This window comes from Sus scrofa, chromosome 14 (assembly GCF_054392235.1).
Source record: "Sus scrofa isolate SSC_HxYL_T2T_F1_AM1 chromosome 14, Sscrofa_HxYL_maternal_Yorkshire_Landrace_v2.0, whole genome shotgun sequence".
Taxonomy (NCBI): Eukaryota; Metazoa; Chordata; class Mammalia; order Artiodactyla; family Suidae; genus Sus; species Sus scrofa.
In genome coordinates this window covers 82,121,589-82,143,329 of record NC_139396.1, presented here as the reverse complement: position 1 = coordinate 82,143,329, position 21,741 = coordinate 82,121,589, and the positions used below count along the sequence as shown (strand labels likewise).

Here is a 21,741-nt window from a genome sequence, read left to right as displayed (position 1 = left end):
CCCTGTTGGAATACTTCTGGAAGGACGAGTTCCTCATCTGCACTTACCTGTGGCTCTGCCCCTGTGGGAAAGGTAGCACACTCCTTGGTTCTTTCTCTCTTGTTTCTTGGTTTCAGTCCATGGTGACCAGGTAGGGGCTGTGTTTGGTTTGGTATCATCTTGAACTCATGGATTTAAATGTTTGTGTTTCTGTTGATTGCTGTAACTGTTCTTATTAATGCTAAGATTGTCCCAGCTTTGGTCAGTGGCAGCATCTTTAGGTGGCTCCTGGGTCCTCTCTGTGTGACCCTAGTAGCTTGCCGTCTGGTATGATGAGATCTCCAGGGTCACATTGTTTATTTCCTGCTCTAGCCCTGGGATCAGCCTGGTCCCCTCAGAGCCTTAGTTCCCTCTATTAGAAGTGGTGTTTGCAACCTCCATGTCCGACACCCGTGCCTCCCCCACCCAGGCCTAGTGCTGATGCCCCTGCGTGCATCACTGCCATGTGGTGTGATGATCTGTTAGCGTCAAGGACCTTCCCTAAGGTGTGTGTGTCCGGTTTCAGTTCAGGGTGGTCCATCCTGGCTCTCTGCCCACCTTATCTTGTCATAGCATGTCAGAATGTCTCCAGTCTCCACCCTGTATTCTGTTGAGCTGACCCTGTCTCTGCCACAGCCCCCCCACAATCCATGGTCCCAGGTGCTGCTCACCAGAGCCTTTGCGGTTGTTGTGTATTGGCCCACATCAGCCCTGGCCAGGACTCTCCTGAGAAGGAGTTGCCCCTGGAGCCACCAGGCTGCAAATCCTTCTGGTGCTGGAGCCGCTGCATGTGTGTTCCCCCCCCACCACTGGAGTCTTTGAGAAATCTCAGCCCCATTTGTGTGTCCCGCCCCAGGAATCTTTGCTCTGGTTAACACTGTGTTCGGTGTTAAATGGAGCCTGTGCACCTGTCCCCTCTGGCATCACCGGGCCGGCTGGACACCACCGTTTAGGCCCTCAGGGCTCAGCACTGGACATAGAGATGCCCCTCAGGGCTCAGCACTGGACATAGAGATGCCCCTCAACTTCCCCTCTGCCCTTCTGTCCATAGGACAGACTCATCTTCCCTTCCCCAGGCTGCCTGGGAGAGAGAGCTTCTCCTTTCCTTCTGCATGTGTGAGCACACATGCATGCGTACACACAGACACACACACACATACCCTCTCCAGTGCGTTGCTTTCCAGTGACTATGCCCCAGCTCTTCACACAAGGCCAGACATGGCGAGGCTCCGCTGGCATGGCACCTGCCTTGTAGTTAAAGTAAAATTTCCAGCCACTTCCTTACTTTTTTGATAGGCCAAGTGCCCCATCAGCAAACTTTGATGTGAGCACCAGGCTTGATGTTGGTGAACCTTCTTTAGGACGTCTCATCTGTCTCCAAGCCCACCCTAGGTCTGGCGCCCGGCAGGGGCTTCTTCTTGGTGCTGCCTTGCCAGCCTCAGGTCCCTGTGTGGGGCGACCTTGAAGCCGTGGCTATGGCTAGCGTACATGTGGGAGCAGCCGCTCCCTTGACACACCCGATCTGATTTGGGCGTCCACTCTGGTGCTTCCCCCTCCTCTGCTGGAGCGTTGGCCCTCTGAATGCCAGCAGAGAGAGGCCCATGAGGACGTGAGGGTCCCTGGACCTCCTCGGGAAGCGCTTCCTCGCACCATGCAGGGAGGCGCCCAGCATGGAAAGAAGCCCTAGCCAGCTCTTCGCCCACGAACACGCAGCTCTGCTTTGTTCTCTGTCCTCATCTCTTCCTTTTCCTTAATTTCCCCGCTTACTCCTCTGCTCCTGCTGCAGTCCTCATTCTACTCCCTGGACCTCTTCTTCCTTTTCTTCATCAGCCTCTTCTGATTGGCTGTGCCGCTGACCAGGAGAACTTTGGCGCCGGTAGTAGGGGTGGAAGAAGAGAGGTTTAGGCAAGTGTGTGATTAGACCACTCGCAAGGCTGTGTCTTGCTGCAGGGCAACAGCAGCGCCTGTTCCAGGTTGGGGCAGACATCCTCTCCTTGTTGACCCCTTTGTAACTGGACCATCTGACCTTTAGAACCAAGTGCTGTGTGTCCCCTGGGAGGAGGGCCGCACTGGGGAGACTTGTGACGTCATCGTAAAGAGGAACAGCTGGCTGCACCCCAGCTGTTTCTTTTCTTTTAAGAGAAAGTATCATAATTTTCCCTGGAAAAAAATCACTCTCTGTTAGCTCCAGGTTTAAAGAATCTGAGTCCGAAGCCTGAGGCCCCCACATCAGCGACCCCACCTCTCCCTAAGACCCACATCTTTCCATGTCAGGAGCAGGTGTGCCCTTAGGGGAGGTCCTGACTTAGTGTCTGTGTTTGCACATTTTCTTCTTTTGCAGTCGTACCTTCTGAATGCAGTTTATTTCTTCAGGGGTAAAGAAGCCAGAAAACCACAGCCGATCGATCAGTGTGAGGGCATGTGAAAGGTGCTGCAGCATGTGCTTTCCTCCAGCGGATTTGAAAGGTCTCAGCTATTATTAACACTGAATCTATTATCTATATTTAGGATAAACCCACCGAAGATGATTGGGGATGAACTGTGAGTCTGTGGAGTGTGTGTATATATATCTGCCCTTGTGTGTAACGCACAGACTCCTGGGCGGTGGCCTGCACCCGTGTCTCTGCAAGGTTGTGGTTGTGGTTTGTGACCTTCTTGATGAGCTGTTCAGGTGCTCAGTGCCCCCTCATTAATAATAACTGTTGGGTGCATTGGGCTGAGGGTGCACAGTAGTGGTTTATTGACTGGATTTCGTAGACTCACCAGGATGTGTGCCTTCAGAGAAGGGATGGTCCTCACAGATCCCATTTTGGGAGGAGGCTGCCTGCTGACTGTGCAGGACACTGGTGGAGCACTGCTCTGGGTTTCACCCTCACAGCTGGCTTAAGAGCCATCTGAGAACACGCGCTTGTTGGTTTCACGCCCCTGTGAGTTTCTGACCAAGAGTGAAATTACCGAGCTTAATCACCCACCCAATCCATGACTTGGCTCTGAGTGATTATTAGCTGTTTCCAAAAAAACAAATAAGCTTTAAAGGATGAAAATTATGCTGTTGGCCCATTCACGAGAAGCGTTCCAGAAATGTGTTGAGTCATGACACCGTCACTGGCACACTAAGGGTCTACCCAGCGCTGTCACACAACTAGCCTCTGAGCCCCAGGACCTTCTGTACTGAATCCCACTTATGTGGGTCCTGCAGTCACTTCAGACTCCCAAGCTTTCCAGACCCCTGAGCACTGGCCCCTCAGCACTGTCCAGTCTCTCACTCTGAACCCATTTGGGGTTGTCCCAATTGCTCCCCCGTTGGGACGACCTTTATTTGGAGTATGCACATTATTTACAAGACAGCAGGTGTACTTCCACCTGTCTCTGGTATTGTGAGAAACAGACTGTTCCCGTTGCCTTCTTTGGTCTCCTTTAGCCCCAGGATCATAGCTGGTTAGTTTCTCGGCACCTGCAGTTTTGAAAATGACCTTAGCAAATGTGATACCGAAACCAACCCCCAAACCGCACTGTGCGAGCACTCTGACCATGTGAGAAGACCATGCCATGGGTTTCTTGGTCTTGTGTGTGCTTGTGAACTTTAAGGGGACGCCCTAAAGGGCAGCTCCTGCCACGTAATTCACACATGGGTAGTGGCTCGCAGGTGAGTGAGATGCTGGCCTTGCCCTGGACTCCCCAGCAGCGTTTATACTGACCACACGCCCAGATCAGGTTTAATAAGAAATGAAGACATTGTCATCAGATCTATAAGGTGCAAACTGTGTTACCCAGCACAGATTTAGATGGAGTTAAATCCAGTGAAAGTATGGATTGCTGCTTTGTTTGTTTGTTTGTTTGTTTGTTTGTTTTTGTCGTTTTGCCATTTCTTGGGCCGCTCCTGCGGCATATGGAGGTTCCCAGGCTAGGGGTTGAATTGGAGCTGTAGCCGCCAGCCTACGCCAGAGCCACAGCAACGCGGGATCTGAGCCGCGTCTGTGACCTACACCACAGTTCACGGCAACGCCAGAGCATTAACCCACTGAGCAAGGGCAGGGACCGAACCTCATGGTTCCTAGTCAGATTCGTTAACCACTGCGCCATGATGGGAACTCCGATTGCTGCTTTCTTGAGTCAGTTTGATAGTCTCCTTCTCTTTAATTCTACTGCCAGTGTGGAGGCTGGGAGGGGTGATGCCAGCTGCTAAGAATGCAGTGTGCTGGTTTGTTGGTAAGCATCGCGGTCCCTCACCCAGAAGAGCCTTTGGTTCTGCTGAGCTGTGACAAGCCAGCTTGTCCCCTTGTTACCAGGGTTATTAAATGTTCTTAAAGAGCAAAGAAAATTTAATTAGGAGTTCTCCCCAAACCTGCCTATGGCCTAAAAACTCCCTGGTTGCACTGTGTACAGGTAGCTAAGGTGTAGTATAGTGGGTTGATTTCAGGTCTCTGGTCCCAGGGGAGAGGGGGCAGTTCTCATTAGATGGGAAAATGCTTTGCAGGATTCCTGAACCCACTGGATCCTGTCAGGTCCTCGGAGCCTTCTGTTGAGGTTTGGCTGGAGTCTTTCCCCTGAATCCAGCTATGGTAATGGGGTTGTGGGGGAGGGGACCTGCTCTGATGCCCACCCCCTTCCGGATTCCCCCATGTCAGGTCAGGGTGCATCTTGTCCTGGAACATGGGCTTTCCCTCCAGAGCCCACCTATGCGGTTATGAAGTCCAGGTTACCATGTCGGGTCAGAGTGCTGGACTGTCACAGTTTATCTGCACCACCTCTGTTCCCATAAGTATTGCTCTTTAACAGGCAGACCACCTCCTCCCTCAGGTTTTGCTTTATTTGTTGAAGTTGGAAAAACTTGACACATCCCGTAATCTAATCTCCACCAAGTCCTCATTCTCCATTCTTGCCAAACATGAAGGCTTCAGGCTGGTTTGAAGTCAGCAGACTTGGAGAGATGATGGCCAGGTGTTTGAAGTTGATACCACATTGGACACTTGTAGGTGAAGATGCGATAACCCGTCACAGAGTTACAGTGTAAGGTTCCAACTCAGACGGAACGAGGGGGCTAAAAGGAAGTTATACAGGGGGGCGTGGAGAAAGAAGGAACAGATGGTAAAAGGTCCCTATATGTTTCAGATCCTGAAACAGACTGAGCTGGGGGTAAGGAGTTTATATGGTGTGTGTGGGGGGGGGGGTGTGGAGGAAGAAGAAAGAGCTGGTAAAAGGTCCCGGTGTGTTTCTGATCCTACAGTTTGCTGGGCATCCCTCAGCCTCACCCCGGGGAGAGTCCCGTCAGGCTGGGCTGGAGTTTGCTAGTGTCACAAGTTTTCAGTTAAAGGCAGATTGAATAATGAGAGATGAAAGATTGACTTACTGTATTTGGATACTGAGCCTTTCAGCCAAGAGAGTGTCTTAAATTTTCTATCTTGTAATATCACATGGAAATGTCAGTAGTATGGAACAATCCCAAGCTGAGTAGCGGGAGCGTGGAGATTTCTCACCAGAGGTTGTAGGTTTTGGTGAGCAGGAGAGCTGTGTGTGTGGTGGGGGGCGGTGGTCTCCGCTTGCAGGCCTGAGAAGATATATTGGGGTGTGAAGGATCATAGGCACCTCTGTGTTGAGGGAGCAAATTGTGAGCATTTCCATCAGGGGTGTTCCTGTCCTCCGCTTCAGAGTTTAGCTTGTCTTAAACCCTCTTGTCAGGCTTCTTGTCATCTTTTCTTCAGAATTGGAGTACATGTGCCCAGCCCTTCTAGAAAGGATTTTCGGCAGAGTTCTGATTTCCCCTCCTGTCTCCCCTCCCTCGGAGTCCATTATTCCATGACCCAGTCCTGCCAGATCGAGGGGGGCGGTGGGGGGAGCGCTTCCCTAAGCATCCAGAGGCTGGGCGGAGGCCACGTGGAAATAAAGGGACCAATAGGGGTGGCGGGTGGTGGGGGTGGTGGGGGACGGCCTCTTGGAGAGGGGCCCCTGGCGAGGATGAGGGGTGTTACCCACTGAGAGTGTATTTGCTGGCTCTGCAGGTGGGGACGAGGTAGGTGGGCCTAGGGCACAGGCAAGTGGTGACCCAGGGATGGGGAACTTCACAGGGCAGGCTGCCTGGGGTGGGGTGGGCCCAGGGTGTGGACCTTGGGAGCATGTGGTCCAGCCAGGAGGGGGCTCAGGTGTGCCCTGTGGTGGGAGGCAGGTAGCCCTCTGTCTGCAGAGCACAGAGAGTGGCCTGGCGAGGCGTGAAGTCTGGGAATGGAGGTCAGCTGCGGGCCTTGTGCTCCCTGGGTGCTGTGAGGGGTGAGTATGAACAGGGCATGGAGCTTGTTGACCAGGGAGCCGGCCGACTCTTGGACCCGGATCAGAAGGGGCTGCGTTTGAGGGTGATGCTTTGAGAGGCCTGGGGGTGGGGGGAGGTGGTCGTATGTCGGTGCCACTGGACCGAGAGCAGGAGAGAGCACAGAGGCTTGGGGTCCACAGGCAGGCTGCCAGCTCCTGTCCCCGAGTTGCGCAAGGGCCTCGGGCCATCAGCCTCTGGCCCACGTGGCGCCCATGGTGCCCTTTCCTGAGGCCGGATGACGAGCGCCCAGAACGGCCTGTCCCTTGGCTGTGGTGTGAGGATGAGGATTGATCTGGCTGAGTTTATTCTCAGGCCTCAGCCCTTCATGACCATAAACTCAATCTGGTTACTCTGTCTGGGGGTCCTGTTCCTGGTGGCCAGGTACTACGGTGCCCAGGAGTGTCTCCTTGCCTCAGGATGGAGGTTGATACTTGCTCAGCGCTAGAGCCTGGGGAAGATCGTACAACACATGCTGCCTCCCTGTGTTTGTAAAGAGGGCCAGAGCCAGCAGCTCCCCTAAATTCCACCCCGTGACAGACTCGCCCCTCCCTGTTCCCCGCTGTGGTTCCCCTTTGCCTGCTTTGGAGGCTGTCTTGATGTTTGATTTGAAATTCGCTATGAAAAGTTGCTTTTGAGAAGAATGGAGTGCTGGAACCCTGGCTGTGCCTTCGTCTGCCTTCATCAGCACCAGCCTCCAGCTGGGCTCACGGCGGGTGCAGGGCCTCCAGGTGAGGGTCTCCACGTCATCACTCACCCCTGGTTGCCATGGTGTTGCTTCCACGGTGTGGAATGCAGTGCCTCTTTGCAGAAAGACATGATGTCCTGTGGTCCTGCCCTGAGAGTGGGCACTGTGACCTCAGTGGCCCCTGCGGACTCACTCACTCCTGGTGGCCTCTGGGGGCATGAGAACAAATAGAACCCACTGTTTACTCAGACGGGATTTTTCCTTTCCTTCTCTAGAGATTCTCATTGCAAGTGCCGATGATTGCGGGAATGGTCTCCAAGGCTTCCTAGTGCCTCGGAGGCAGGAACGTGCAGGCCTCGTGTCCCAGCTGCTGTCACCATCTGCACAGACTTCTGCATGCACGGGATGCAGTGTTGACAGGTCCAGCTCTGGTCCTGCTGATGTTGGGGGCTCTCACGCTGGGCCGGGCACTGGGAGCTGGCTCTGTGCTGCCCAGGGTGTCACCTCAGGTAGGGGATGTGGAGCCCAGGCGTCTTCGTCCCCAGTTGTGGTATAAAGGCCCCCAGGTGTTTCTTATGCCCTGGGGTTAGAAGCCCAGGTTCCAGTTTGTCCCTAGAATGTTACCATTTTTGGGTGGGGGTGAAGGGGAGAGAACAGCAGAATCTGTCACGGAGTGGAGAGGGAGCTTGCCTCGGAGATTGACGTGGGACTTTTCTCCTTTTCTGGGTGTGTCTCACCTGAGTGGCCAGGCTTTGACTGGGTAGTCTTTCTTCCAGACCCTCTGTGCGCAGGTTCCGGTCTCTCTTTTCCTTTGGGACTCCTTCTTCCCTCTGGGGGAGCCCCCCACGTGCCTGGAAGGGCCTGTTCAGGACAGCCTTCACAAACCCCCGCTTTCCCAAATCCTCGTCGGTGCCCCGGACCGCAGCGCAGAGCCCTCGGTGCTCTCCTGTCCTCTGCATCATTCAGGGCGGCGAGGACCTGTGGTCTCTGCTGGGCCCCGGTCTCCGGTCACTCGGGTCTCATTAGTAGCACATAAATGATGCGGTGTATTTTGGGCACTCGTAATTTTGTGATGAGTTTGCTCTTCGTTTGTAGTCTGTTTCTAATCTGGCTCATCAGGAATTAGCCAATTTGTCGCATGCTCAAAATAGATTATGTTGCCAGGACTTAAAGCCAAATTCTGACTACAGATTGCTGTGAATTTTTCTATTTCTTAATACTTTCTTTTTTTCCCCATCCTATCCCCTGTGTGCTATTTGGGGAGAAAATCCCCAAACCTAAACCCTTCAAGATGTGGCAGCACACCGGGCGCCCTTCAGGAGTGGCCGGATGCCTGGTTCCTCCCTCTGTTGCTCCCTCAGCATCAGAGCACTAGTCTGGAAGCTTCCACAGTTGGGCCCCAGGCCAGGTGCTTTCCCACAGCCCCTGAGCACCCTCCTGCTGGAACATTCTGAGCAGACAGGACCGCAGCCCGGCACCCTGCAAGCCACACAGGAAAGTCTCTGTGACCTCAGTCTTCCCATTTGTAAAGTGCATGGTTCAGGTCGACACCCCCTAAGATCCCCTCTGTCTCTGAAGCTTCTGGTTAGTGAGTGTCCACCACCGTGGGGCTTCCTGGTCCTACTGCCTTTGCACATGAAAATCTCCTGAAGGCACCTCACACCACCTTCTCCCACCATCCAGGCCTTCCCTTCATAAGCTGAGCCTCCCTAATTCCTTCACATTTCAGGGTTTTGAGACGTTCTTCCAACCCACCCCTCTTGGACACTGGCGGTTGGGGTCCATTGGAGGCAGCCGGCTCGTGACGCACTGTGTCTGGAGCACGGGGGTCTGGCCCTAGCTCCTCCCCGGGGGCCTCCTGCCTGCTGTGCCCCATGGGGGCCTGTGCAGACCTCATGCCTGGAGTTTTCATTGTGATAGATTTGGAGGTCTTAGCAGCAGCTCTGTGTGCTCAGTGGAGTTTGGCTGATGATGGCCAACCCCCTTTGGACCGTCAGCAAAGCAGCATACTGGGTCAGGGTGGAAGCCGGGGATGGGAGCAGAAACATCAGAGGGGCTGCCAGTGCCACTCCCCCCCCCCCACCCCCGCCCGGCTCCACCTGACTGCTTTCTGTTTCTCTGGGGAGCAGAAAGCTGAAGGGTGAGAGACCAGACTTGTGTGGTCCAGGTGTGGGTTCCTGGGGTAACCTGACCTGGTCCTCAGAGCCCCAAAGGGGACAGACATGGGGGTCTCCAGGACCTCTAGCTTAAGAACCAGGGGTCTTCTCAGGGAAAGACCGCCCTGATTCCTCTCCCTGGACGAGCTTGGTGTCTGTCTGTCCTGCCAATCCTGGGGTCCCTGCAGTGGGGCAGGCTGCCTGGTATGGGATCCAGGAAAGCCCTGGGGAAGCTGGCCCCCGGCGTGGCTGTGGGCGGAGGGTTGCCTGCCAGCTTGCCCTGCCCCTTTCTCTGGTTTTGCTTCAGGATTGGATCTCAATGGTAAATATGAAGATAGAAGCCCTAAAGAAGGAGCTTTTGTGAGCCTGCTGACTTGGGGAAGGAAGGAGAGGACTATCCCAGTTGTGGAAAAGGGCCATCCGTGCATTTCTTGAAGCAGCTCAAGCCAGAGATTAGGAGAGTTAAACCAGTGGTTTAAAAAGTGTTTTGTTGCAAGATAAAGATATTAGATGCTTCTCTTCTTCTTCTTTTTTTTTTTTTTTGTCTTTTTGCCTTTTCTAGGGCACCCGCAGCATATTGAGGTTCCCAGGCTAGGGGTCTAATCGGAGCTGTAGCCGTCGGCCTACACCACAGCCACAGCAATGCAGGACCTGAGCCCTGTCTGCAACCTACACCACAGCTCATGGCAACGCTGGATCCTTAACCCACTAAGCAAGGCCAGGGGTCGAACCCGCAACCTCATGGTTCTTAGTCAGATTCGTTAACCACTGAGCCGTGACGGGAACTCCAGATGCTTCTCTTCTTTCTGAGTACCACTAGAAATGATCTGGAGCCCTCTGTGACAGCCCCCCTTTGCCTTGAATGGCAGGGTGAGGATCATTGTCTCTTACCCTCCCCCCATCATAGATCTGATGTGTATTAATCATAAAAATACTGAGGAGCATCATAGGAAGCAGAAAAAAGTACACATAATCCATGTCTCAAAAGCATTGCTGCTCTGGTTCCATCTAAGCTTTTTATTCTGTGTTTCTTAATATCCTTGAGATAATGTGTAGTTTTTTTTTTCCTGCCTTGAAAACTTTAACTCTACATCATAGATATATTTACATGATCTGAAAAGCTTCCATTAACAATGTGTGGCTATGTCCCAGTCTATCTAGTTCATTCTCTTTCGGCCATTTAGCTAAACAACGCCTTTTCACACAAACCTTGGCTGCATTTTTCACTGTTTTCTTAGTATGAATTCCTAGGAGTAGAATTATAGGGTCAGGGAGTTGGAGCATTTCTAAGGTAGGTGTTGTCACCTCCTTTTCAGAAAGGTTGTACCAGTTTATTCTTGGACCAGAAGACTCTTCTGTACCTTTGGACAATAAATGTTAACATCTGCAAGTAAAATCTTTTTTCGTCATGTAGGTGGTAGTTGACACTGCATTTTCAATTCTTTAATTCTTTTGAATGGAACAGCTTCCGGTGTTAACTGATCTTATAATAGCCTGTTTTTCTCATCCTTTTATATACCCTGCTTAATAAGTATTACAGATTGCAACACTTTGTCTATTTCTGGGGGGCTAATAGATCCCCCTGACTTTTATGGAATTAAATTCTTGTTCTTTTCGTTTGTGGTTCCTTCCATTGCTTTTCAGCTCAGCAAGGCATTTCTCATCTGGAAATCAGATGACTAGTGTTTATGCACACAGTATTCAGGTATTCAGCTTGTTTGCTTGATTTCCATGTTCAACTCTTTGTCCATCTGAATTTATTCAACTTCCTTGGAAGGGGAGCTCTTAGTCCTTCGGTCTGTCCTAGTAGTTAACCCCTTGTCTGCACATGGCAGCCATTCGCTGTTGCTTTGTTTGGGGCCAGTTTCTACCCTCCCCTTGGACCCTTCCTTCCTTCTGGGTTGGGGCCGGGAGGGCGTCCTGGGCTCGGTGGGGAGACTCAGCCTCTTTTGAGGCTGGTGATGCTCTTGACAGAGCTCCTCCCCCAGTCACTCACCAGGCACCTCGTGGTTCCCCCTTCCCTCCTCACGTGGAATGGGGTGCCTGGTGGGTGGGACATAGCGCAAGGTTGAGGGGCAGCAAGCCCACCTGCATCTTACCTGCCTTGTCCGCGCTGTCTTTCCGGCTCCTCACCATGGGCCCAGCTCTCCGAAATTCCAGTCCAGTCTTGGTGCTGCCAGTTGTTTAAAAAAAAAAAAAACAAAAAAAAAAAACCGGGATGCTGCCTCGGCTTCTCTGCTGTATTTAAGAATAGCGGGAATGAAAAAACGTCTTTGGCTTATGTCTTGTGAGGCTCCAGTGAGACAACATATTTGAGAGTGTTTTGCATCATCTCAGTGTTAAGTAGTGAAACGTGATACCATTTCTCAGCACTGTGACATAGTGGATTCAGTCTTGGGGGTGAAGGAGTGAGGAAAAGACTGCGACCAAGTGGCCCATGCCACTGTTGAGATGGGAGCAGTATGCGCCCGGGAGCAGATGGCATTTGGTGTGTCGACCTGACTCCCGAGAGTGGGCTGGGGGTGCTGTCCTGGCTGTGGGCGTGGGTTCTGGGTGCTCCTGTGAGAGCCGCAGAAGAGGGCGCCCACTGATGCATCCACCTTCGGTTGCTAACGAAGAGTCTTCACTTTGCACGGATGCTGGAGGCTCCTTTCTTTTTGTGACTCCACTTTGTGACGTGGTTTGGGAGGAGAAACTTCTCCGGATCCCTGCACTGTCTCCATGGTGCTGACAGAAGCTCTGGGTTCAGCCAGGCACCTTCCATATTCCGGTCTCTCTGAATGGTTGCACAGCCACCAACACCTGCAGACCTGCCTTCCCTGTGGCAGGTGGCGTGTCCTGAGGACCCCGGTGACCACCCTTCCTGCTGCCCCTGCAAAGCTAGTGGGGCTGGGGGGCCTCTGCCATCTGGGGGCTTGGCGGTGAGTGTGAAATCTATCTCTGCCATGTGTTGCTTGTGGGGACCAAGACAAGGGCCACCTTCTGACCCTCAGTTGTCTCTTCTCTGAAATGAAGATATAAAGGTGTACTTCGGAGCCTTGTCAGCAGGAGGAGGGAGCTGATGTGTGTCAAGCTCTGGATGGGCATGCAGTAGACATTCCATAAGCACCACCTTCCTTTTTGCCTGTCTTGGGATTGGGGGTGATGTAGGGGGTGTGGGAGGTGTCAGTCCTGCTCTCTGGCTGGAGTGGCAGGTAACTGCTGTTGACTCTGCGCGTAGTTTTATTTTTTTAATTAAAAAATTTTAAATTACGGTATAGTAGGTTTACATTGTTGTACCAATTTCTGCTGTACAGCAAAGTGACCCAGTCATACACACACACACACACACACACACACACACACACACACACACACTCTCTCCCTTTCTTATATAATCTTCCATCCTGGTGTATCACAGTGATTGGATAGAGTTCCCTGTGCTGTACAGTAGGACCTCATTGCTTATCCATTAAAAATGCAGTAGTTTGCATCTGCTAACCCCAAACTCCCCATCCATCCCACTCCCTCTCCTTCTCCCTTGGCAACCACAGGTCTGTTCTCTGTTTGTTTTTGTAGATACGTTCATTTGTGTGATGTTTTAGATTCCATATGTAAGTGATATCATATGGTATTTGTCTTTCTCTTTCTGACTTACTTCACTTAGTATGAGAATCTCCAGTTGCGTTCATGTTGCTGCAAGTGGCATTATTTCATTCTTTTTTTTTATGGCTGAGTGGTATTCCATTGTGTATATGGACCACATCTTAATCCAATCATCTGTTAATACACATTTAGGTTTCTTCCATGTCATGGCTATTGTAAATAGTGCTGCAATGAATGCACTTCTTTTTAACACAGTATCAGAACTTGCCCAAGCCTTTGGCTTTCTGTCTTTCTATCCAGGATTGTGTGGCTGGCAGCTCTCTGCAGATGACCCTGCCATAGAGCTCAAGGGAGGGTCGTGCTCTTTACACTTAACCCAGCATTTCAGATATGCTGCGTCCGTAAGGCCTGTGTGTCCCAGGGTCCCTGCCTGGTGTGGTTTCTAACACACAGTGTGGCCTTCTGCTCGCCTCCTGGCCAGGACCCCCACCCTCCCCTCCCGGTGAGAGTCTGTCCACACCACAGACTCAGGGCCCTGCTCCTCCTGGGAGCTGTGCATGAGAGAGGCCCTCTGAGGTGGTGGGGCAGAGTTCCGCCTTGAGGCTCTCCTTAGTCGCTTCATCACACGTCTGTTTGGAGCTCCCAGGACTTGCCAGGACGAGTGGGAGGAGGTTCCTGGTCATGCCCTTTTACAGGAAACTAAGACGTCAGTGTCTGCTCCAAGGTCATCTCGCAAGAGCATGTCGAAATCACCCTGAGACCAAGAGCTTTTCCCAGCGCTCAGTGGCTGCTCGGTGTCCCTTTCCTACCAGAGGTGCCCGGGGAGGAGAGGCGGGCAGATGGGCCAGACAGCTGGCAGGAGGCTGTGGCTGTTCCGAGTCTCCTGGAGGCAGAGGGCTGGTCCTTCCCCACTGGGGCTTCTGTTGAACATGCCATTGGAGCCAGACGGGGTGCTGCTGGCTGTGGATGGGAGCGGGAGGCCCAGATGCTGTGCAGAGGGGCTGCGCTCTGGCTGGCTGTCCTGGGGCTCTGCCTGGGATGGGGGGCATAGCTGAATCTGCGCCAGACAGTCCTGCGAAGGGGCGGCTGACCAGTGGGATTCTGCTGGGAGCGGGTTCCTTTCTGAGTCCACCGTTACCTGGAAGGTGCACTTGGCCAGGTGCCCATGCTGCCAGCGGGTCTCCTACCTCTTATCTGCTAGCACCTGGGAGGGTGTTTGCTGATGACCCTTGGCTTTTCAGCAACCAGGAAAGAACTTCTGCCTCTCCCAGGCTGAGGGTGGATGTGGGCTACTTAGTTATTTGCAGAAAGGTCGCTGCTCTCTAGTTAAATCCTCCTGGCTCCAGGGCCCTCCCTGGCCAGAGTTTTGGGGGTCCGCTGCTGCAGCCCCGTCTCCTGACACAGTGCATACTTGCTGGCGTTTCTCAAGGTGGCGAGCTTGAATTGCAAACCTTTAACTAAACACACTGAAAAGAGGGAGCCACTGGTGATAAAATAGGATTGGTTGGGGAGTTCCTGTCGTGGCGCAGTGGTTAACGAATCCGACTAGGAACCATGAGGTTGCGGGTTCCGTCCCTGCCCTTGCTCAGTGGGTTGACGATCCGGCGTTGCCGTGAGCTGTGGTTTAGGTTGCAGACGCGGCTCGGATCCTGCGTTGCTGTGGCTCTGGCGTAGGCCGGTGGCTACAGCTCCGATTCAACCCCTAGCCTGGGAACCTCCATATGCTGCAGGAGCGGCCCAAGAAATAGCAACAACAACAACAACAAAAAGGCAAAAGACAAAAAAAAATAGGATTGGTTGGGATCAATGTATAGGGTTCAGCTTTTTTTTTTTTTTTTTTTGCTTTTCAGGACTGTACCCACGGCATATGGAGGTTCCCAGGTTAGGGGTAGAATCAGAGCTACAGATGCTGACCTACACTACAGCCACAGCAATGCAGGACCCCCAACCCAATGAGCGATGCCAGGGATCGAACCCACAAACTAATGGTTCCAGTTGGATTCCTTTCTGTTGTGCCATGACGGGAACTCCAGGGTTCAGCTTTTATTTCTTTCATGAATGAAAATCAAGACCCTGTCTCCTTTGACTTCTGTTGACATTATGGAAATAATGCTTCCCAATGTCATTGTTGTCCCCTAGTATTTCAGTTGTGGTTGTTTACCAGTGGCTGGTCCTCATTCCAACCCTTCCCCTGTCCCTTTTACCTTTTTATTCTTGGACTTGGTTCAGTGATGTCTTGATTGAAAACCCCTGCCTGTCACTGCAGACACCTTTCCCGAGTCCTCTGGTCAACGCCCCCCCATGGTTCTGTCAGTTGTTGGTGATGAGGATACTGAGGGGGGTCCCAGCATCTGTTCTCCAGAGACTGAAGTCTGATGAGACCAACCAGAAGCCTGGAGCTCTTTCTAGTGGTACTTGCCATGGACCATGGATGGTCATCCCACTTCCCCGGCTCCTTTTCTCACTGTGAGAAATGGGTAATTCACCCTCCCCCCCCACCTGTGTACTAGAATAAGGACATTTAGGTGAGAACACTTAGGGCTCACTGTCCCATCAGAAGAGTAGTGATTTAGTGTTGCTGCCCCAGCCCTGTTTCCTGGATGTGTGTCTTTCTGGTGAGAGGTATGTTTGTGTCCACTGTCCTGTGTCCAGTTGCTCACAGCTCCAAGCCCTGCGGGCTGCACAGAGACACCTGCTCCTGGTGAAGCACATGGAGTGGCCAGGGCTGTGGACTTGAGAAGGGGGTGGTGATCCTGCACAGAGAGGAGATTTGTGTACTAACCCACTCTCTGCATGGCCTGAACGCAGGTGTGAAAAGTCCCGTCAGCATCAAGGGAAGTGGACAAGCCAAAGAACTGTGTTCATCGTGGGCTTCCCTTCTCATCTGAGCGGAGGGTTTCCTTGAGCTGTGGGTGGTGTGGGGGTGGGGAGAGCCGACCCTCTACCTGTAGTCATTGGAGGCGCCCCGCTGGGTGGTGTGGTGGGATCCTGCCCTCCTCTGCAGCTTCTACAGGAAGAAGAGAGAATAAAAGCCTTGGATGCAGATGTTCCTTCCCTCAGGGTGGAGTAATTGCTATTCCAGAGCTAGTGTGCTGTACACCTGCTGTCGTCACCACTGCCATGGGAAGGTGTGCTGCACACCTGCTGATGTCATGGCTGCTGTGGGACAGGTTGCTGCACATCTGACCTCAGGGCAGTGGTTGTGCTCCCTTGAGTGGCTGATTCTGGCTGAAGCCTGTCCTTTTCTTCCCAGTAAGGTGGGAACTCTCTGACCTACCCATTGGCCCAGAGCTGATAGAATTGTGAGAAAATGACCCCCAATGGAAAGAACAGTGTTTCAGGAGTTTTTTTTTTTTATATTTATTTATTTATTTATTGTCTTTTATAGGGCCGCACATGTGGCATATGGAGGTTCCCAGGCTAGGAGTCAAATTGAAGCTGTAGCTGTCGGCCTATGCCACAGCCACAGCAACTCAGGATCTGAGCCACATCTGGGACCTATACCACAGCTCACAGCAATACCAGATCCTTAACCCACTGAGCAAGGCCAGGGATCGAACCTGCAACCTCATGATTCCTAGTCGGATTTGTTAACCACTGAGCCATGGCAGGAACTCCGGTTTTTGTTTTTAAAATAGGATTGTAGGGGAGAAAAAGCCAAGCACTGAGCCCAGTAATTTGTCAGTGCGTGGACTAGGGAATGCAGATGGGATTCCGTTGATAGGAATTTGGTCTTGTCGTACCTGGAAGATAACTCAGGTTCCTGGAGAATTGTCTTGCTTTGGGTTGTAGCTGAAAATGAACCTTCTTAAGTCCAGGAAGCCTTCTGCCGTCCTGTGGGTTGTCATGCAGGTTGAACTCATAGACTCAGAGCTGCCCAGCCCTGGGAGGCACAGCAAAGATGGCCTGGCTTGGCCTTCTCTGGACATTGTGTGACAACCGACCCCAGAGAGGCTGGGCTAGCTGGGTGCCTGCTGTGTCCCTGCTTCAGTGAGACCAGAGCCCCTGTTGCTGTGCCCTCCCCGTGGGGTCCTCTCTGCTCTCCAGTCCTTATAGTGGGGGGAAGGGGAGGAAGAGGGGAGGGAGGCCAGAGCTGTGGGTTTGGGATCCAAGACAGTTGGTCCCTGCCATCCCTGTGCTTGAGCTCTGGGGACAGCCAAGAGTTAACTCACAATTATCTCTGAGGGGAGGTTTGGCTAAGAACTCGTGTGTGATTCTTACCCACTGCTCTCTGGTTCTGCCACTGTGGGCCCAAGTCCTCTCCACCATCGGACAGGACTCCACCACTGTGTGCCTTCGGGGATGGAGACATAGTGGCTTGTGACTCCCTTTGAAGCCCACTGCTTATTGCTATAGAAATTCAGAATCATACTTGGGAGTGATGTCTGGGGAAACCTGTCGTTTCTTCAGGCTGCATGGCTCGCTCAGCCGCAGGAGCCTTGCCTTTTTGCAAATGTGTTCTGGCTCCATCCTTTCCCCTCCTACACCCAGTTCTGCCTGTGTCAGTGTGTAGATACCGTCTTGTTTACCAGCCTCCCCTCAGCCCCCCTCGCCCTGTTCCTTGAGAGAGGCTTATGTGTGCCTCCGTGTAAATGAATTGTCTAAGTCATTTAGTGTGATGTTCAAATAAGGTGGCTCTCAGTGGTACTTGCCTCTACACAACCCGCTTACATTGTGTTAAATCTGTTCAGAGGATCTCCTGTCTGACTACCAAATGGTGGTGTTAATGGGAAGAAAAATAAGACTTATGCTTTCCTGGCTTCTGCAAGATCTGTATCCTTACTTCTCTGGTTTTTTGTCGTCATGGAAAAATTCCAACATTCCTTGCAAATATGTATATTTTGGAATAAGCCGCAAACTAAACAAGAGTGCATGGCTGTGTGGATAAAGATTCTTAATATTCTAGGTGATGTGTTTTCTCAAGGGGGACGGGGCATGAGTAGTGTGAATCAGGTCCCCCCTCCAGGAGGATGATAGGAGCCGATTATTTTGGGAATGTGGGCAGCATTTGTTGACAGTGTGTCGTGGCATCTTAATATGACAGCTGAAAGAAGAGGTCTTACCTGTCCTTTAAGAGAGCCGCAGGCTCTGGGTCCAGATGCTAGGTTCAGACCTTGGTTGTGCCTCTTACTTTGGCTTTAAAAAAAATCTTTTAAAATTGGGGCAAAATATTTCTAACATAAAATCCACCATCTTAGCCGTGTTTAACTGTACCATTGAGGGGCATTAAAAACATGCAAATTCTTGTCCAGCCATCACCACCATCTACCTCCAGAACTTTTTCATCTTTCCAAGTGGTAACTCTGTCCCCATGGAACACTAACGCCCACCCCCACCCTCCCACCCCAGCCCTGGCAACACCATCCTACTTTCTTGTCTCTATGAATTTGACCACTTTGGTACCTCATATGGATGGATGGATGCAGGCAGCATGTGCATGGGCTTTTGTGATGGGCTTACTTCACTGAGCATGCTGTCCTCAGGGCTCACCCATGTGGTAGCAGGTGTTAGGATCTTCTTCCTTGTGAAGGCTGAATACTATTCCACTGTACGGCTGGACCACATTTTGTTTCTGTTCCTCCATCAGAGGCCACTTGGGCTGCTTCCCCCTTTAGGGTATGAGTAAATCTGCTGTGAACAGGAGGGTGCAAGAATCTGTTCAGATCTCTGCTTTCAGTTCTTTGGGGTGTATACCCAGGAGTGGGGTGGCTAGATCACAGGGTAGTTGTATTTTTAAGTTTTGGTGTTTTTTTTTTTAAATGATTTTTATTTTTTCCATTATAGCTGATTTACAGTGTTCTGTCAGTTTTCTACTGTACAGCAGAGTGACGCAGTCACACATCCATGTCTACATTCTTTTTCTCACATTATCCTCCATCATGCTCCATCATAAGTGGCTAGACATAGTTCCCAAGGCTCTACAGCAGTACTTTTAAATTGTTGAGGAACCTCTGTGCTGTTTTCCATAGTGGCTGCACCATTTTACGTACCTACTACCCACAGTGTGGGAAGGTTCCAATTTCTCCTCATCATCGCTACACTTGTTTTCTGGGCTTTTTTGGTAAGCTTACCTTGCTTTTTGACCTTGGATTGTGGCAAATTCAATGAGTTAACCCATGGAAAGGGCTCAGAGCCTGGTAAACACTCTAGAACCTTGCTGAATAATTTATCAAGTTTCAGCTTGTGGACCAGGATGGGGCTGTGTTTTAGGACCAGGAACCCCAGCAGGAGCTGGGGGAGGGAGTGGAGGCCAAAGCCAGAGGAGGCAAAGGCCTGTGTGCCTTCCGACTTCAGGCAGGCTGGGGCTGTGGTCATGTTGGAAAGTGGGGTGGGCAGCCGTGCCTGGCCAGCCTCATGTCCGGTCAGCCTCATGTCCACAGGTGTGGACGGTCCAGGTATTTCTTAAAGCAGTGCTCACCACCGCTGCCCCCCAGCAGTTCTGTGGGAGGGGAGCCATGTGGTCAGGGGTTAAGGCCAGAGTCTGCGGCAGAGGCTGAGTTTACATTTCACTCTTGGGCAGGTAGCTTAACCTCCCTGTGGCCCTGTTCCTCCTGTGCAAATGGAAATAAAATAGCACCTGTCTCCCTGGGCTCTCGAGGACCATCTGGTGTACACAGGGCCAGAGCCGTTTAAGGGGAATCAGTTATGGGCACAGATAGGCCTGGCTTTGGCCCATCACGGAGCACACCTTGGTCAGCAGAGCATTGCCAGTTCAATTCACTGCATCAGTGACACATGTTTGCTTACTGACCAGATGCTTTCTGGGTACTTCTGGCCAGTGACTCCCCTGGCCTTCCCTGGGGCCTGCGTACGCTGGCTTTCATAGCTTTTCCTGAACACTCACTCATAAGTTATCCTCTTGATATCCAGAGGGGGCATCACTTGTGGATGCCCTGGGAAGAGGTGCCACGGCCTGGCACGGCTGTGCAGGAGGCGCAGGCACTCCTGGGCATATCCAGAGGCAGGATTCCCACTGGTGTCTTAGCTGTTGGGCTGAGAATCGGGCCCCAGGCCACTCTGCCTTGTCATTCAGAGCCTGGTGACCTGGGCATGGACCCCACTTTCTAGCTCTTGTTTTCTGCTCTTGAAAGCTGTGGGAGAGGCCACCTGCCAGTTAACCCCCGTGAGGGATTGGGGCCCTCTGCCCATGGGCTTTGGTGGTGGCAGGACTGAAATGCACAAAAGGATTGAGGATTTGGGCGGGGGGGGGGGGGGGGGCGGAGACAGCCGCACGCTGCCTGGCTCCTGCCCCATCTCAAGGGGTGTGAGCTGGCGGTCTGTGAATGCCGCTCTAACAGGTTGTGACAGAGGTGGAGGGGACCATGTCCATCAGCCGAACCCTCCTGTCTCCCCACCCCCCACACCACAGCCTTGCTGCAGCACTGGTTTTCCCACCCTATTGCGTTCTGACCATTCAGATGTTGTCATGTCTGCCTTCGTCTGTGATACCATAAGGGGACATCCATCAGGCACCCAGACTTTCTAGCTGCGACAGCTGTTCATTGAGGCTTCCTCAGGCAGCGTTTGACTGGCGTCAGCAGCAAAAAGCTGGTTTTGTTTCTCCCGGGTGATGCTCCCTTGTCATTTGGGCATTTGTCAGGTACCCAGAATTTGGTTTTCCATGGCTTTAGTTGCTAATCTTTAAATCTTAATCATATTAAAAACAAACAAACAAACCCCTTTCAAACAGAGGTGGTGCTTTTTAAAACCTTCGGAGATGTCAGTTCTCTGGAAGCTGCCCAGATGTACTTGACTTTAAAAAGCCCCGCCTTTGAGTGCTTTGCAGCCTGATGTTCTTGGGAAGAGGTGTGAGAGCAGGTCTGGGTTGGGGTTTTGACCTGGGTGGTGAGGTGGGGCAGGTCAGGGGGTAGATGACCCTGTGGGGTGAACATGTTGTCAACATACAGCTTGTTGTCCCCTGTGTCCGAGTGACCACAAGTCAGTGTCCAGGCCAGGTGCTTCTGGGCATGCAGGTGAGGGGTTGATAATTACAGCAGGACAGTGGCCGGAGGCCAGGGTGACTGGGGTCATTTGTCTGTAACCAAATGACCACAGATCTGATGGCCTCCAAGGGAAGAGTGGTCCCCCTTCCTTGACGAGAATTGTGATTATGATCAAATAATACAAGTTACGCAAATAATACACTCTTAGCATTTTTTTTCTTTAACAATTCTTTATTATGAAGACTGCACAGAGGTAGATGCTATAAACTCTTATGTATCAACCACCTGCCTTCAACAACCATCAGGATGGTGCTGTGCTTGGTTTGTCTTTTCCTATATTTGCTGATTTCCCCTTCTTTTGGCTGGTGTATTTTCATGCAAATTCCAGGTATTGACTTTCTTCTTGGGATATGTACGGCATCTTTTTTTGGTGCCCTTTTTTTTTTTTAAGGGCCATACCTGCGGCATATGGAAATTCCCAGGCTAGGGGTTTACTGCATCTTTAACCTGCATCCATGTTCTCATGAGGTCAAGAACAGAAGGATCACTGAGAGGCCAGAAGCTCTGTTGATGAAGGATGAGACCCTTGAGAGGAGGTGGCAGGTTTGGTGTAGAGAGTATGCTGAGGTTCTTAAATAGTGGCTTCCAGACTTACTGTGGGGAGGATGTGACTCTGGGTTTATCTTCGGCCTCTTCAGACCAGCCCTCAGGCTTTGGGGAGAGAGTCCCCAAGTGGAGTCCGCCTCCTCTTGCTTGGTAACCAGGTGCCTGTTCTGTGCCATCCATATTCTCACTCCTCCTCTTCCTTCCTTCTTGGTACCAAGGTTGTCTTGGGACCACCGTTTCTCAGAGTGCCTCCCCCACCCCGTTGCTTGAGAACAGGAGGGCTCTGGTCCAGGCCCTGGGATCAGAATCCCTGAAGGTGGGTCCAGAAGTCTGCATTTGAAGCTCCTCAGGCACCCAAAGCGTGGAGTCTGGGTCAGGCCCAGGCCTGTCAAGGTGCTTTGTTCTGGAGATCTGGTCTTTTCTTCTGTGTGTCCCTTGTGGTTC

At 51.9% G+C, this 21,741-nt stretch overlaps 1 protein-coding gene across 3 annotated transcripts in view; it reads left to right on the top strand.

Moving 5' to 3' along the window:
• Positions 1-21,741, top strand: part of GALNT2 (polypeptide N-acetylgalactosaminyltransferase 2) — a 179,893-nt gene that overhangs the window by 45,552 nt on the left and 112,600 nt on the right. For 2 of the 3 annotated variants that reach the window (XM_021073538.2, XM_084996883.1), the window contains exon 2: positions 7,283-7,516. The exons of the other annotated variant lie outside the window; for it this stretch is intronic. In XM_021073538.2, the coding sequence (XP_020929197.2) occupies positions 7,448-7,516 (69 nt within the window). In that variant the 5' untranslated portion in view covers positions 7,283-7,447. The remainder of the gene's footprint in view (positions 1-7,282; positions 7,517-21,741) is intronic. 3 annotated transcript variants of the gene reach the window in all.